Source organism: Myxine glutinosa, chromosome 2 (assembly GCF_964187855.1).
Source record: "Myxine glutinosa chromosome 2, kmMyxGlut1.1, whole genome shotgun sequence".
NCBI lineage: Eukaryota > Metazoa > Chordata > Myxini > Myxiniformes > Myxinidae > Myxine > Myxine glutinosa.
The window spans coordinates 223,290,299-223,308,187 of NC_136262.1; the positions used below are offsets into that span (position 1 = coordinate 223,290,299).

General features: G+C 42.1%; 1 protein-coding gene across 1 annotated transcript in view; it reads right to left on the reverse strand.

The window, feature by feature from the left end:
• Nucleotides 1-10,882, reverse strand: part of LOC137420803 (long-chain fatty acid transport protein 2) — an 88,905-nt gene extending 78,023 nt beyond the window's left edge. Inside the window, exon 1 of the mRNA XM_068106192.2 lies at nucleotides 10,194-10,882. Within this exon, the coding sequence (XP_067962293.2) occupies nucleotides 10,194-10,677 (484 nt within the window). The 5' untranslated portion in view covers nucleotides 10,678-10,882. The remainder of the gene's footprint in view (nucleotides 1-10,193) is intronic.
• Nucleotides 10,883-17,889: the final 7,007 nt, after the last annotated feature.

A 17,889-nucleotide genomic window follows, 5' to 3' on the forward strand; every position in this document is an offset into this window, starting at 1 on the left:
ATTAATTACACAATGTTTGAACATCAGTTGCATCCTGTCTATTAATTACACAATGTTGGAATATCAGTTGCATCCTGTCTATTAATTACATAATGTTTGAACATCAGTTGCATCCTGTCTATTAATTACATAATGTTTGAACATATGTTGCATCCTGTCTATTAATTAGACAATGTTTGAACATCAGTTGCATCCTGTCTATTAATTACATAATGTTTGAACATCAGTTGCATCCTGTCTATTAATTACACAATGTTTGAATATCTGTTTCATCCTGTCTATTAATTACATAATGTTTGAATATCTGTTGCATCCTGTCTATTAATTACATAATGTTAGAACATCAGTTGCATCCTGTCTATTAATTACACAATGTTTGAATATCTGTTTCATCCTGTCTATTAATTAGACAATGTTTGAACATCAGTTGCATCCTGTCTATTAATTACATAATGTTTGAATTGCATCCTGTCTATTAATTACATAATGTTTGAATATCTGTTTCATCCTGTCTATTAATTACATAATGTTTGAATATCTGTTGCATCCTGTCTATTAATTACATAATGTTTGAACATCAGTTGCATCCTGTCTATTAATTACACAATGTTTGAATATCTGTTTCATCCTGTCTATTAATTACACAATGTTTGAACATCAGTTGCATCCTGTCTATTAATTACACAATGTTTGAATATCTGTTTCATCCTGTCTATTAATTACATAATGTTTGAACATCAGTTGCATCCTGTCTATTAATTACACAATGTTTGAATATCTGTTTCATCCCGTCTATTAATTACATAATGTTTGAATATCTGTTGCATCCTGTCTATTAATTACATAATGTTTGAATATCTGTTGCATCCTGTCTATTAATTACATAATGTTTGAATATCTGTTTCATCCTGTCTATTAATTACATAATGTTTGAACATATGTTGCATCCTGTCTATTAATTACATAATGTTTGAACATCAGTTGCATCCTGTCTATTAATTACACAATGTTTGAATATCTGTTGCATCCTGTCTATTAATTACATAATGTTTGAATATCTGTTGCATCCTGTCTATTAATTACATAATGTTTGAATATCTGTTGCATCCTGTCTATTAATTACATAATGTTTGAACATATGTTGCATCCTGTCTATTAATTACATCATGTTTGAACATATGTTGCATCCTGTCTATTAATTACATAATGTTTGAACATATGTTGCATCCTGTCTATTAATTACATAATGTTTGAACATATGTTGCATCCTGTCTATTAATTACATAATGTTTGAACATATGTTGCATCCTGTCTATTAATTACATAATGTTTGAACATCAGTTGCATCCTGTCTATTAATTACATAATGTTTGAACATCAGTTGCATCCTGTCTATTAATTACATAATGTTTGAACATCAGTTGCATCCTGTCTATTAATTACATAATGTTTGAACATCAGTTGCATCCTGTCTATTAATTACACAATGTTTGAACATCTGTTGCATCCTGTCTATTAATTACATAATGTTTGAACATATCTTGCATCCTGTCTATTAATTACATAATGTTTGAACATATCTTGCATCCTGTCTATTAATTACATAATGTTTGAACATATGTTGCATCCTGTCTATTAATTACATAATGTTTGAACATCAGTTGCATCCTGTCTATTAATTACATAATGTTTGAACATCAGTTGCATCCTGTCTATTAATTACATAATGTTTGAACATCAGTTGCATCCTGTCTATTAATTACATAATGTTTGAACATCAGTTGCATCCTGTCTATTAATTACATAATGTTTGAACATCAGTTGCATCCTGTCTATTAATTACACAATGTTTGAACATCTGTTTCATCCTGTCTATTAATTACACAATGTTTGAATATCTGTTGCATCCTGTCTATTAATTACATTATGTTTGAACATATGTTGCATCCGGTCTATTAATTACATAATGTTTGAACATATGTTGCATCCTGTCTATTAATTACATAATGTTTGAACATATGTTGCATCCTGTCTATTAATTACATAATGTTTGAACATCGGTTGCATCCTGTCTATTAATTACATAATGTTTGAACATCGGTTGCATCCTGTCTATTAATTACACAATGTTTGAACATCTGTTTCATCCTGTCTGTTAATTACATAATGTTTGAACATCGATTGCATCCTGTCTATTAATTACTTTCTGTTGGAATATACCTATCGACCATTTATACTGCTGAGACCCTTTACACATTGAAAACACTTTAAATCCCCCAAGACCCTTTCGACCACCAAGACCCCCAAAGACCTAAAAGACCCCAAAAGACCTGTAATACCCTTTAGACCAGGGATTCTTAGCCTGTGGTCTATGGACCCCTTTGGGGTCAGTGGATGGGCTTCAGGGTGTCAGTGAACCAGGCGCATAAAAATTATTTAAAATTTATTTTCGCTAGCTTTTTATAAAAAGTTTTATTTTTTGTCTATGTACAGGATGTTATGTACTTATTATTGCTCAGTGAAGACAAGTAGATTTGTAAGGTAGGTTGAAATGGGATGATACTGAGTGTACAGTCAGGTAGCATACAGTTGTCATCGTCGTCAAGTTATGACTTCTAGAGTAGTTCCCGTCGATAGAAATTGAAGAAAATGTACCTTGCCCCAGATTTTAGCGCTGGCCGCTAGACCGCGTGTTTACAGTTTGGTGTCGTCGTTTGCAGGACCGCCACCCAGTGCCACTCCATAGTTAAGTGCTTATTTCTCACTTTCCACGGCTTGTCACGACTCAGGAATCTTTCGATTTAAGGCCCTGCAGTCACCATTATGGATGCTGCTGAAAACCTACAAGCTCTTTTGGCCAAGCTGTCACTGTGGAAGAGTAGATTGGAGGCACACAACGATGCAAACTTTCCAATGCTGGAGGAAGTGCTTCTGCAGGATGGAGTCGAGAGAGACATAGATAGCCCTGTCAATTTCTCTGCAGGCAGAAATGTGCAGACACCTGGAAACATTGCAGAACTCGTTCGAAGGTTACTTCTGCTCAGATGACCTTGAAGTTGAAACGTGGATTCGTAATCCTTTCCTTGCTGATATAAACTGTATTAATGATGCAGACCTTGCCAAAGATGACCTCATTGACCTGAGGACAAAGGAAATGATACGACATGAGTTCAACTCGAAGAGTCTTGGAGAATTTTGGTGTTCCTTGACACAAACCTACCCTCGTCTAGCAAAGCGAGCTGTGGGAGCTCTGATTCCGTTTGCAACCACAAATCTTTGCGAGTCAGGATTTTCAGCACTTGTTACCATCAAAACGAAAAGTAGAAATCGATTGGATGTCAAACATGACATGCGTGTTGCCTTGTCAAAGACCACTCCCCAATTTCATCTTCTTATTGAAGCCAAACAACAAAACCCTTCTCACTGAAATGTACTTTTTGAGCAGAATTGAAGTTTATTTTTGGTTTAATTTGCACAATTTGGATACATTTCATTTTATATTTCATTGAGGATATCGCGGGTGTGTCAAGTTATTGTGTGCAACTTTGCTTGTTTCTCGGTGTTTATCTTTCATAAATTGATCGTCTGTTTGCCGTGTCGCGAGCAAGGCCTTTGCCGCGTCGCGAACGATTTGAAATCGAAGTTAAGTGATTGTTCCCATTTGTATTTTCGTTAAAACTGTATTTATTTATGGTGTTGTACGTATATTGTGTCCCGACGAAGATTTTTCGGTGCAAATCTTTCATACCTGTATTGAAAATCGTGTTCATTCGTGTCGTGTCTTGAGGCCTTGTACAGTGTGCACTGTACAACCTTGAGGCTTTGTTTTTCTCAGCGGTCCGTCCTTTGTGATCCAATAACTTTCGTTCTCTGTATTCCCAGTCTTTTCACCCATAGCCTTCTTCCTTGTGCAAATCTCAACTCAAAAAAAAAAAAAAAAAAAAAAAAAACATTTCCTTCTCTTTTCTCATTCGTTTATTCATTCTTATTCGTTCGTTCGTTCTTCGACCACGTGTTTCTCCCCCATTTCCCCAGATAGTTTTCACTCATTAACCTTCAATGTTTACACTTTCCCCTCAAGTTATGTATTCCGTCATATTTTATAACACCTTTTTCTTCTTCTTCTTTAAAAGGCTGCTTTCGACTTGCTCACCAAATCAATTCATCCCAAAAAAAATATCCATCTCCTATAGTGCCTTTTTTCTACATTCCCTAAACTCTCCTGCACTCCATCCTCCATCCAGCGTCCTTAAACGTATTTTTAACTCGAAGGTCACAAGAAACTCATTTTGCAATAAATGTTCGTTTCCCATAAATCGTACACTTTCAAAAATCCAATCTCACCCCTCCCCTCCAAATCTTCCCCATAACCCCTCCCCTCCAAATCTTCCCCATCACCCCTCCCCTCCAAATCTTCCCCATCACCCATCCCTTTCAAATCTCCCCCTTTGCCCCCTCCCTCCTAAACTACCCCCTCACCCCTCCCCGCCAAGACGCCCCCTCGCCCCTCCCCTCCTAGACTCCTGCCTCACCCCTCCCCTCCAAATCTCCCCCATATCCCATCCCTTTCAAATCCCTCCCCTTGTCCCTTCCCTCCCAAACTCCCCCCTCACCCCTCCCCTTCAAATCTCCCCACCCTCATTGCTTCTCAATTTCCCCCCTCTCACTCCCCCTCCTCAAAGCGTCCTCCCCGCTTCTTCCCCCTTCAAACTCTCACCTCCATCTCCCCCAACCTTCTGCCTCGCTCTTCCCCCTCCTCAAATAACACCTCATTGTGGCTCACCCAATCACCATCAAACCTTTTGTCCGCCCCATCCTTCCCTTTCTCCGAGCTATTCTGAAATCTCTGACACACCTTCAACAGCTCTCCCTACCTCTTCCACCTCTTCCACATCTTACGCTACCCCTCCTCCCCCCTGTTCTGTATCTGATGCTCCCCCTTCCTCTTCATTAACAGTATGGACCTCAAACATCCGGGGCCTTCGTTCAAACTTAACTGATCTCTCCATACAGGTTGCTTCTGTCAAACCAGACGTGATCTGCTTAACAGAAACTTTCCTCCTTTATGATGTCTCTGATTCCATAGTATCTCTCCCGGGATACTCCCTCCTCCGGTATGATAGACCTGAGCCTCGTCCTGGAGGCGGGGTTGCTATCTTTATCAAAAACTCTCTTCCTCACTCGCCCTGCACTGCACTCTCTCCACCTCACCCCCAGGAATACCTCTGGCTACGGCTTCCCCTTCGCTCCCACCTCTTGTTCATATGTGTGTTGTACCGTCCACCAAACAGTGATGACTCCATCTACATCTCGCTGTCTGATGATATGGACCAACTTCTATCTACTCATCCCAACTCTCTCTTCCTCATATGTGGTGATTTCAACTGTCATCATGCCAGTTGGCTGGGTGTGGGTACCTCTCTCACCAGCCATGGCTTCTCAGCAAAGGACTTCTGCGACTCACTGGGACTGACACAATCTGTCAATTTCCCGACCCGGATCTCAGTCAATGGAACATCTTCTCTTCTGGACTTGGTTATGACTAACTTCCCTGAAAATGTCTGCTGCTCTTCTTCTGCTCCGATCGGATCATCTGATCATGTCCTTGTTAAAGTGGACATCTCTCTGACCATCCTCAGGGAGCCTGCTCAGCGTCGACGAGTCTGGCATTTCACTCAGGCCAACTGGCACGGTCTTCAAGCAGCCATCAATCATCTGGACTGGTCTCCCATCTCTACCACCTCTGACATCAACTCATCCTGGGAATTCTTCCAAAGTAAATTGCTCTCTCTCATGCACAGATTTATCCCATCTCGTCTTCAGTTGTCATACCCTTCCTCCCGTCCATGGTACACGGAATCTTGTGGTGAGGCTGTTGCCCAGAAACAACTTGCCTTCGTCTCCTGGAAAGCAAATCCAACGGAAGGAAATCTCATTTCCTTTCACAAAGCCCGAAACAAGTGTGTGTCCACCCTCAGGAGAGCCAGGAAACAATATCTCTCCGTTCTCAAGACCGAACTCTCTTATCTGTCTCCCTCTTCCAAATCCTGGTGGCGTCTGGTCAAATCCGTTTCTGGTGTTTGTTCCCCCTCCATCCCCTCCCTTACCTCAAACGGCTACACAGCTGACTCCGCACGTGAAAAAGCTGAATGCCTCAACTCTGTGTTTGCCTCTAAATCTTGTGTCCCAAACCCATCCCTCTCTGTACCCACCATACCCAGTCGTACCCTGCTGCTCCTGGACTCCGTGTCCTTTCCTCCTGACAAGGTGGAAAAGTTTCTGTCAACCCTCGACTCTGATTCTGCAACTGGACCCGACGGCATCAGCCCACGGGTCCTAAAATCCTGCTCTGCTGCTCTATCTCACCCTCTCTCTGTTCTCTTCACCCTCTCTTTTGCTCAGGGTCAACTGCCATCTGCTTGGAAATCAGCCAACATCACCGCTTTGCACAAAAAAGGTGCAAAAACAGATCCTAGCAACTACAGACCAATCAGCCTTCTCCCAATTATCAGCAAAGTCATGGAATCCATCATTGCTTCGGATATGAAATCTTTCCTCTTCTCCAATGGCTTGATCTCTGATCATCAATTTGGTTTCAGACCAGGTCACTCTACTCTGGACATGCTGCTTCTGCTGTCTCAACAATGGATGGAGGTCCTCAATGCCAAACAGGAAATTAGAGCTGTCTCCCTCGACATATCACGTGCCTTCGACACGGTCTGGCACCCCGCTCTGCTCACCAAACTCTCCTCCTTTGGTATCCATGGAAATCTCCACGCATGGCTGGCGGACTTCCTCTCTAGTCGTCGTCAACGTGTGGCCCTGAATGGGTTTCTCTCATCTCCTCTTCCTGTTCAGGCTGGAGTTCCCCAAGGCAGTGTTCTGGGCCCCGTGCTTTTTCTGGTCTTTATCAATGATCTCTCTGACTCTCTCGAAAATCCTCTCTATCTCTTTGCTGATGACTCCACTCTCTGCCGCTCCATTCCTCTTCCCTCAGATCGGCAGTCTGCTGCCTCCTCACTCTCTGAAGACCTGGACAAAATCACAGACTGGTCAAACAAGTGGAACATGTCTTTCAATCCTGACAAATCTCACACTCTTACTATGTCTCTCCGAAAAGATCGACTGGACAACCCTCCCATCTACTTTCTCAACAATCCTCTCCAAGAAGTTCTGTCGCTCAAGATTTTGGGTCTCACTATCTGCCATGATCTTTCTTGGGAAAACCACATTTCCAAGCTGGCCTCCAAAGCCAGTCGCCGACTGGGCATCCTCCGTCGTGCGAAGTCCTTCCTTGGCACACCTGAGCTCCTCACCACATACAAGGCTTTCATCCGCAGCTCAATGGAATACTGTTCTCCCCTATGGGCCGGTGCTCCTGCCTCACACCTAGCTCGGCTTCACGCTGTTGAAACCAAAGCTTTCAGAATTATTGGAATCTCCCGCGATGAAGCTATCTCTGAGGGCCTTTCACTCACTCACCGCAGGCAGGTAGGTGGTCTTTCTGTCTTCTACCGACCCCTCTCCGGCCTTGCACCCCCAGCTCTCTCTGTGCTCTGTCCCCCAAATATTCCTACAGGTCGCACAAGATCTGCCAGCAACCCTCTGATGGTTAAACTGCCGAAATCTCGGCTCTCTGCTCACCTTCACTCTTTCATTCCTCTTTTCTCCCGCCTCTGGAACAAACTCCCTCACTCCCTTCAATCCCACTCCTCCCTCCAGGTCTTTAAAACAGCTGTTCACCACCATCTCTTATCTTCCCCCATCCAAAACCTTGATCTTTTCTACCCCCGCTAATTCACCCCAGATCCACCTTGTTTGAAATTCCAACTTCTTTCCTGGAAGTCCTGGCAGTGTCCATATGTTTTATACCTCTCCCACCGCCCCCTTTTCATGCCCCCCCCCCCCAAAGCCCTCGCCCTCTCTCAGATCTCTCGATGTCTCCATGTCTCTCGGTCCCTGCTCTCAAATGTTGTGTTTGTGTCCTTCCCCCTCTCTCCCCATCTTGTCTACCGCTCCCGATGTTATATGTTTTATGTGTCGGTTTGTCTTTCTGTGTGATTAATGTTCGCTCTTTCACGAGCCTCGATCTTGTATACAAAAAAAAAAAAAAAAAAAAAAATTCAGGGAATGGTCGTTGATTTTTGCATGAAAAAAGTGAGATGTATTCTTTGTGAAGATTGTTTTTTTATTGTGATTATGACGGTATGTGAAGGAAAAAAAATTCCTATGCAATACAATTTATTCATTGCATGGAAAATTTTGTGTTTATGTGCTTTTGTGCATTTTTCTGTGGAGGGGTCCGTAGCTTTCACCAGATTCTCAAAGGGGTCCATGACTCAAAAAAGGTAAAGAACCCCTGCTTTAGACCCATTAGACCAGATTGGACCCTTGACCATTTAGAGCTTTGCACCACTTGGACCTTTTTGATTACAAATAAGTAACATCACCAATATTAAAAATAAATCTATACAAAAGAAATGTTTGTATTATGATTGGTGTAAATCATGACAACACAGCAACTTAAGTTCAGTCAGATCATTATACTCAGTTTGAACAAGCCCGTGCCTGTGCAGCGACGTGTGGTGAAGCAAGTGCACCAAGGCGATCCACGCTAGTTTTTATAAATGTAAGATTTTACAAATAATGAATAATCTGAATTATTAAGAAATAATAATCTGCACCAACCATCTTGACCTGACTGATTTTGTGAGAGGTGTATGTGCTGCAGAGTGTATTTAGTGTATTTCGTTAGGTGTATTTAGTGTGTACTGCTGAGTTGCCTCACGTCCTTTAATGCCAGGCTTGAGTGTCTTTTCCCTTCCAGGAGCCATTCAACTATTCTCAAAGTGAAAAGGTGAATTAGGAAAACATGATACATTGACCTGGAGATGAATATCCGCAACATCTCCAACAGGGTGGCACAGAGCTATCGGGCGTTGCAACATAGCGTATGCCGTTCTTCCGACAGACGTTAAGCCGGTCGTCCTATCTGCTAGCATTTGTTGGTGGACGTTAAATATCCCTCGGTCTTTTGCGAACACTGGGGGGGTTATTGCCGGCACCCTGAACTAATTGCGATTTGCAAATCCCCGCCACTTTCAGTGAAACATCAGGCCTGGACAGAATGTTTTCCAGGCTTGTCCAAAGACTTTCCTCGAATGACCCCACAAGAATGTGGGAATTAAATAATAAGAATGAATCCTGAATTCCATGTTCTGTGGATTATTTTGTCGTTGTTGACCTCCGCCAAATTAAAAGGCTTGATTTCACAGGAAGCAATTTGAGCAGGGTTGAGGCCTGAATGCCAGGTCTGCACATGGGAAAGTTTAGTTGAAAATGAATTAGTGTCACAAGGGAACTTAATTTCACTTAATAGACTTGGGAGGGAAATCCGTCCAATTTTTTAGACATTAATCTATGTCAGTTGATCAATCAGCAAGCTACTCCATTGCACGTATGCAGAAATGTCGTTTCCGCAACTTCCTTGAAGCGTTCTTCATTCACTAGAATGGTACTGATGGCCAAGGCCAGCTGGAATCACTTCACATTCCAGCAAGTTTTCCACCCATATCCCAACTTATTATTGAGTTGTGGTTTGGTTGTTTTGCTCATGGAGTTATTTATTTATTTGAAATTGCTATATTCCACAACAAAGAAGTCATACGATGCTTTATTTGCATTCTCATAAGTTCATGTACAGTTGTGGAATGTAGTGTACTTCCCAAATTGTATCCTGTCATTTTTCGAGCTGTTGTTCAAGGGTTCTCAGTTGATTGAACTGGTTGAGCTACCGGCATTGTAATCTGGTGTTTGGAGGTTGAAGTTATATACAAACCTCATTGGGTTGGCAGCTGGTGAACGGCCAAGCGTGTTCACTGTCAGGGGGCACTGGTTACGCCACAACAGTTGGTGGTGCAACTTGCAGATTCCTAGCATGTGCTGAAGGATTCATGGAATAACAAGTTTTGATGATGTTGTAAAGAGGATGTGCAAACTTCTTGGGATTTAAAGAAACGCTGAACAATGTCCTGTGACCTTAGAGGGAGTGGGTGGCGGAGTAGGTGGTTGGGGTGGAGACAAATCCCTGTAATAACAACTGTTGTTAGAGAGTGAAATATGTCACTTCAGGCTAATTCTGAGTGACTATTCACTTCAATCACCATTTGAATTGACCAATAAGAGAAACTTACCTTGTGCCACGATGATGTACTTTGCACCGCTGCAGCCAAAACAGTGCAGCAACGCGCTGCCACTAAGGTGGTGGTTCAGGAAGGCCACGGGACAAGCGATACCGGCAAAGGCCAACCATAGCATGACGAAAAGCGGTTCATTGTCCACGAGGATGGCGACCGTGTCTCCAGGGCGGACGCCGACCTTCTGGACGAGTGCCCGCGCCGCTCGCGCGCTCCAGCGGGCCACCTGCTCGTACGTGTGCGTCTCGTCGGCGTACACGAGGAAGGGCTTGTGCGGATGCGCTCGGACTTGCTCCAAGAAGCGGTCGACGATGGTGAGAGGAGGCGAACGGCTGAGTCGTGTCCGCAGCTTCGCCCAGATCCATAGCAACCGTGCGAAGAAGAACAAATCGGCGCAGGCAAGTTGGACCCTCCTGCTGCCCTTTGCTACAACGAGAAGGGTAAAGAAAGCCACGAGTCCCGCGAAGAACCAAAGCACCATGGTGCGCCTGCCTGATGGAGTGCCCGGGTGTGCAGCGCCAAAAAGCAACACGATAACACTGCCCCCTCCTCGTCGTCATGTATCACAACCTTTGAGCCGGGGGCGGGTCTACAAAGGGTGTTGCGGGTGCATAAGAGGCCTCAAGAACTTGCCGCAGTTTCCACGGCAACGGTGCTGCTGATGCGCAAAGGTCCTTGACAAAGGCAAATGGTCAAAGGTGACCCGATTCGTTATACTGGAACGATGGTCGTGCAGAGATGATCCTGAATGGTAGGCTACAAAGCTATGGAATAGTTCTTCCAATATTTTTTTCAACATTGCAGTCAAACATTGGAAAGGGGCAGCTACTTGTTATGGAAGCAGTGGGAGGGGTGATTGAGAAAATATAAAATGGGAAAAGAAAGAAAGACAAATATGGAAGGGGAAATACAAGATAGTTATGAAGCATGGCATAAGATGAAGAGGATTAGGAAGAAGGGAGGAGTTTGAGATTAGGGTTGCCTCTCAGTTTGGAGTTAAGAACGATGGGGGTGTTTAGTAAACATTCATACAAACATTCCGCCATATATGCGTGTGTAATAGAGATACTACTACTATTGATACCACTACTACTACTACTACTACTACTACTACTACTACTCCTTCTAGTACTACTATTAATACCACAACTATTTCTACTACTACAACTACTACTACTACTACTACTACTACTAATACTACTTCTTCTTCTTCCCCCCACTACAACTAACACTACTACTACTACTACTACTACTACTACTACTACTACTACTACTACTACTACTACTACTATGCACTTTGTAGTTTTTCCCCGCAAGGTACTTTGCTCTTATTTGTATAAATGTGTTATTTAGGTCCTTTTTTTGGTTTTCTTTGATGTTCTTTTACCTTCTCCTTATCTGTCTTGGTAGTGCTTTCCCTTCAAAATGCACTACCTTGTCCACTGTAGTGCAAACCATGGACTTGCAGGGACGAGGAATTGAACGACATTAAACAGGGAACATATGTTTGCCTGAGCTTTCATGAGCTCTGAGCGCAAATCTCTATAGCCTTTCCAACAAAAGCACTACTAATACTACTACTTCTTCTACTACTAATTATACTGCTACTAATACTACTGCTTCTACTACTCCTACTCCTGCTAGTACTACTACTACTACTACTCCTTCTACGATATCTACTACTACTACTACTACTACTAATACGACTACTACGACTACTACTACGATTTCTACTACTACTACTACTACTACTTCCACTACTACTACTACTACTGCCTCTTCCACTACTTCTACTACTACTACCACTACTACTACAACTACTACTACTTCCTCTTCTTCCACCACTACTACTACTTCTACTACTACTACTACGACTACTACTACTACTACTGCTTCTACTACTACTACTGCTACTAATACTACTGCTTCTACTACTCCTTCTACTCCTTCTACTCCTTCTACTACTACTACTACTACTACTACTACTACTACTACTACTCCTTCTACTAGTACTACGATTTCTACTATTACTACTACTACTACTTCCACTACTACCACTACTGCGCTACTACTACGACTACTACTACTACTACGACTACTACTACTACTACTACTACTACTACTACTACTACTACTACTACTACTTCTACTTCTTTTAATACTACTACTGCTTCTACTACTACGACAACAATTTTGTTAAACATCTCCAACTATTCCCACCTTTTTGAGGTGTTGATCAAAGATGGTTTTAAGACCAAAATTTTCACGAACCCACTATCCAGGACCAATATTTGACTGAAGAGGGCAGGAATTTGGAAATTGGTCAAGATGTTTCCATAACACTCCAACTCTGCGCGAAAGGCACATTGGCCTTTAACGTATCAGCTAAAGGGTAATATATATATTTATATATATATATATATATATATATATATATACATACGAGTATAAAGCCCGTCAAAAATGACGGGTTGGAACAGTTTTTGACGGTACAGCGGCGTGAGCATGCCGAAGTCTGGGCCGAGTGTCCGGGATGCTTATATCATCTTTATTTATTAGACATCCTACAGACGTAAATTAACACTCGTTTTACTTTGCGCACTTTGCATGTTACGTTCAGCGAATGTCACCTCCCTGTGCCTCGTATTCATTGTGATTTAAAAAAAAAACGTTTCCGTACACCGAGCTTGAGGCTCGGTTTGCAAGCCACCGTCTACAATTCCAATGTAAGAGACATAATTACTCTTCTTTTTGGGTCTTCGGAGTCCTCGGGGTATTTTGGGTCCTCTGGTTCATTTGGGACTCTTGGGTACTCAAGCTCTTTTGCATCCTTGGGATCTTTTGGGTATTTTGTGTCCTCTGGGTCATTTGGGTCCTCAGGGTCTTTTGGGTTATTTGAGTCTTTTGGGTCCTCTGGATCTTTGGGGTCCTCGGGTGTTTTCAGTCATCTGGGTCTTTGGGGGTATTTTGGGTCTTTGGGGTAATTTGGGTCTTTGGGGTCCACTGCTCCCTCAGGGTCTTTAAGGGTCGTTTTGGTGTTTTGGATTGACATCCTCCAGACATAAATGAACACTCAGTTTACTCTGCGCACTTTGCACGTCACATTCAGCAAATTTCACCTCCCTATGCCGTGTATGTCTTGTAATTTTTAAAAACCGCTTCCGGACACTGACCTTGAGGCTCGGTTTGCAAGCCACCATCTACAATTCCAATGTAAGAGAAATAATTACTCTTTTTTGGTTATTCAGAGTCCTAAGGGTCTTTTGTGTCCTCTGGTTAATTTTGGGTCTTTTGGGTGGTCAAGCTCTTTTGCATCCTTGGGATCTTCTGGTTCATTTGGGTCTTCGGGGTCTTTTAGGCCATTTGAGTCCTTTGGGTCCTCTGCCTCTTTAGGGTCCTCGGGTCTTTTCAGTCATCTAGGTATTTTGGGTCTTTGGGGTAATTTGAGTCTTTGGATTCCACTGGGTCCTCAGGGTCTTTAAGGGTCTTTTTTGGTGTTTTGGATTGTTTGGTTCTGTAGAGTCGTTAAGGGTCTTCGGGGTATTTTGGGTTTTCAGGGACATTTTGGTCTTCTGGGTCTTTTCGATTTTTTGGGGGTCTTTGGGATATTTTGGGTCTCTGGGGTCTTCATGGTCTTTTTGGTGTTTTGGGTCTTTGATGTATTTTGAGTCTTTGGGGTATTTTGAGTCTTCTGGGTCTTTTGGGTTTTTGAGTCTTTTGGGTTTTTGGGTCTTTTGGGTCTTTGGGGTCTTTTCGGTCTTCTGGGTCTTTAATGGTATTTGTGATATTTTGGGTCCTTGAGGTATTTAAGGGTCTTCTGTGTCTTTTGGATCTTTTGCGTATTTTTAGTCTTCATGGTCTTTTGGGTCTTCTGGGTATTTAAGGGTCTTTGGGGTCTTTGGATCATCAGGGTCTTTTGGGTATTTGGGGTATTTTGAGTCTTGGTGGTCTTATGGGTATTTAAGAGTCTTGGGGTCTTTTCAGTGTTTTGGGTTTTCGGGGTCTTTATGGGTTTTTGGGGAATTTTGGGTCTTCAGGGCCTTTTGGGTTTTTGTTGCCTTTTGGGTCTTTAAGGGTCTTGCGGTCTTTGGGGTATTTTTTGGGTCTTCTGGATATTTAAGGGTCTTTGGGATCTTTGGGGTATTTTGGGCATTTTGGGTCTTCTGGATATTTAAGGGTCTTTGGGGTTTTTTGGACTTCAGGGTCTTTTGGGTGTTCGTGGTCTTTGACCAGGCAGGGGTGGTATACAGGGTTCCCTGTGTTTGTGGGGCAGAATATATTGGAGAGACAGGGAGAACATTAAGACAACGTGTCAATGAGCACCGCAAGGCCTTCGAGTGCAACTATCCAAAGAGATCTGTCACTGCCAAACATGGTCTGAAGGCTGGCCATGTTCCCCGATGGGATAGTGCCAGTATTTTGGGTGCAACCCCCAGTAAACGAATAAGGGGGATTTTGGAGGCATGGTATGTGGAGGAGTCTGTTGTGTCGCTCACAGAGGAAGTGTTGGACTTACCACTAGCTTTTGGCCCTCTCATGCAGAAACGTATCAGAGAAACTGCGTCACCAAGTATATAAATTATTACCTCGGTTGCTGTCACTTTGGTATATATTCTTACCTTAGGTTTGCGATGTATCCATTTAGCTTAATTCGTTTAAGTTACCACCATCACTTGAAGCAATTAATCAAGTTGTTTATTTTTCATCGATTTATTTGAATTATGCTACGTTTTGTTTGCTTCAACGTGTGATTTAACGGTTGTTTTTATGTAACATCCCAATGTGTGGTTTCAGTTGGTTCAACGGTTTTGGTTTTGATTTACGGTTTAAATTTGAATGGCACGAGTTGTTCCAGAATGGCATTGATTGGTGGTTTCGGTGTCCCCACCCCTTTTTCTCTTATATAAGAGAGGGTATAGAGTTGTTTTGCTTTACTCTTGAGAAAGGTCAGAGAAAGGTCATCCATGTTGCTGATCGAAACGTCGAGCAGTTGTTTATTTTGCTCATAAAAGGTTGGAGAACTAAAAATTGATTCATTTGATTGATATATATATATATATATATATATATATATATATATATATATATATATATATATATTTATATATATATATATATATATATATACTGTATAAATATATATATATATATATATATATATATATATATATATACATATATATATATATATATATATATGTATATATACATATATACATATATATATATATATATATATATATATATATATATATATATATATATGTATATATGTATATATATATATATATATATATATATATATATATGTATATATATATATATATATATATATATATATATATATATACAGTATATATATATATATATATATATATAAATATATATATATATATATATATATATATATATATATATATATATATATATATATATTGTGGATATGAGAATGTTTTTTTATTTATTATTGTTGTGTAATGAATTGTTGTAAAATGTCACCCTCCTTCCTGCATTTGTTGTTGTATAAAGGTCAAAGGGCGTTCCCGTAGTTAATTCCATAAAACATACACGCAGGACACCATATATCCCTGTTCGGTAGTTATATCCTTATTATGTGTATTAGTGTAAGGCTGTGTCTTCCATTAATTTAAATACTCCATTGCACCAAGTGAAATAAGAGTAGATTCCCTTCACATTCCCCTTCCAACCATTGCCAACTGCATTCCCTCAAAGCCTCAATTGCCAACTGCACTGGGCGGTTTGTTAGGGTTGCTACAGCTGTGGTTTGTTTCATCCCAAGACTCCATTAGCCACGAGGTAATCTCGGAGCCGAAGGTGGGAGGAGTCGGCCCAGCGCCGGGAACAAGGCGTGGCCTTGCCAACGCCTCCTCTAAGGGCGGGATCGGGAGCCCGCGCGACCAACCAGGGCCGAGGTGAGCTCACCGATGGGCGTGTCCTGGACACCAGCGGCTTGATCGCCTGAGGCGCTATAAAGAGCGCGCGCGGAAGCCTTTGAAGAAAAAGGGCGAAGCGAAGCGAAGAGAGCAAGAGAGAGAGAGGGAGAAAGAAGCAGAAAGAGGGAGTCAGGGCGAAGCAAGAGAGGAAGAGAGGGAGTCAGAGAGAACAAGTGCCAAGTGCCAAGCCTGAGGACAAGTAACAAGTGCCAAGCCTGAGAACAAGTGCAACCACCGCAGCTTTAAACCACCACAGCTTTGAGCTTCGACGGCAGTTTTCGTCCGTGGCTGTGAAGGAACGGCGGCTGCTAAACGTGCCGATCGACCAGGGGGGCAGCGGCTGCTCACTCCCGGCCTGACCGTGCTCCGGTTCCAGTTTTCGTCCTCTCCCTCCAGCCATCCACCTCCTGCCATTCCTGTCATCATTCCCCGCGTGAGTCTGTCTTTGTTTGTTCTGTCCCTGGGTTAATTAAGCCTGTATAGATAAGCTAGCATTTCATTGTGTCACCTTTCCTCTTCTGTATTTTATTTTCTTATCCTTCCTTCTTCCTTGGTTTCTTTCAATTGTGTAAATAGTAAATAAATCATATTCGTATTTCTTACCCTTTGCCTTTCTTTCTTCTTTACATCCTTCGTCTTAGTCTTTTCCCCATTGAATATCTGTGGCGCGATTCGGCCAACGTTCAGGAATCGGGTTAGTCGGGGTAACTGTTCGGGCGCGGCGGTCATCCGCTCGGCAAACAACATCCTCGCCGCGGTCCCGTAACAATATATACATATATATATATATATATATATATATATATATATATATATATATATAGACTTGGCCTTTAATATGTAATTTTTTTTGTGGGGGTGAACTTACTTTTCAAGATGTCTTAGAACCAAAAGTTCATTGGAATTATGTTGAAATTATTCTAGATTTTGTTGATGTGACCTTTAAAAGAAACAAAAACCACATTAGACATTTCGAAACAAATAAATTGATCCTTGAAAGTGTTGTAAACTGATATCGAACTCAATTCATGGAGAGTACTGTGTCAAACTTATGTACGTTTTCCAGAAGTATCTCTTTATTTTGCACATTAGCCAAATTTTTTTTTAACAAAAACAAAAGTTAAATTACGACTGGGATTACGGACAGTAAAATTACAGTTCAGTACTTCGTGTAACCCCCACGAGCATTCAGGAGAGCACGTACACGTTGAGGCATGCTGTTCACGAGATTTGCCAAGGTTTGGACAGGAATCGCTTGCCATGCAGTGACAATAGCCTGCTGCGATTCACGCACAGAGGTTGGCTGCTGGTCCAAGTGGTCGATTTGACGCGTTAATTCTGCCCACAAGTTCTCTATCGGATTCATATCCGGGGACATGGCAGGCCACTCCATATGCTCTACACCACGGTCAGCAAGAAAGTGTTGGATCATGCGAGCATGATGAGGCCGTGCATTGTCATCTTGGAAGACAAAGTTTCCTTGAAAGGCTGCACGAGCAAATGGAAGCAATGTTTCTTCCAGAATGGCCCTGTACTTGAACTGGTACAGGTTTCCATTCAGAACAACCAGGTCAGTTTTGCCCCCTGCATGAAAAGCAGCCCAAGCGGTCACCCCACCACCTCCAGCTTGGAATCTTGGCACTATACAATCTTTGTTGTAGGCTTCATGCACTTGTCTGCGCACTCGGACGCGGCCATCTTGACGATAGACCAGAAATCTAGACTCGTCACTGAAGATC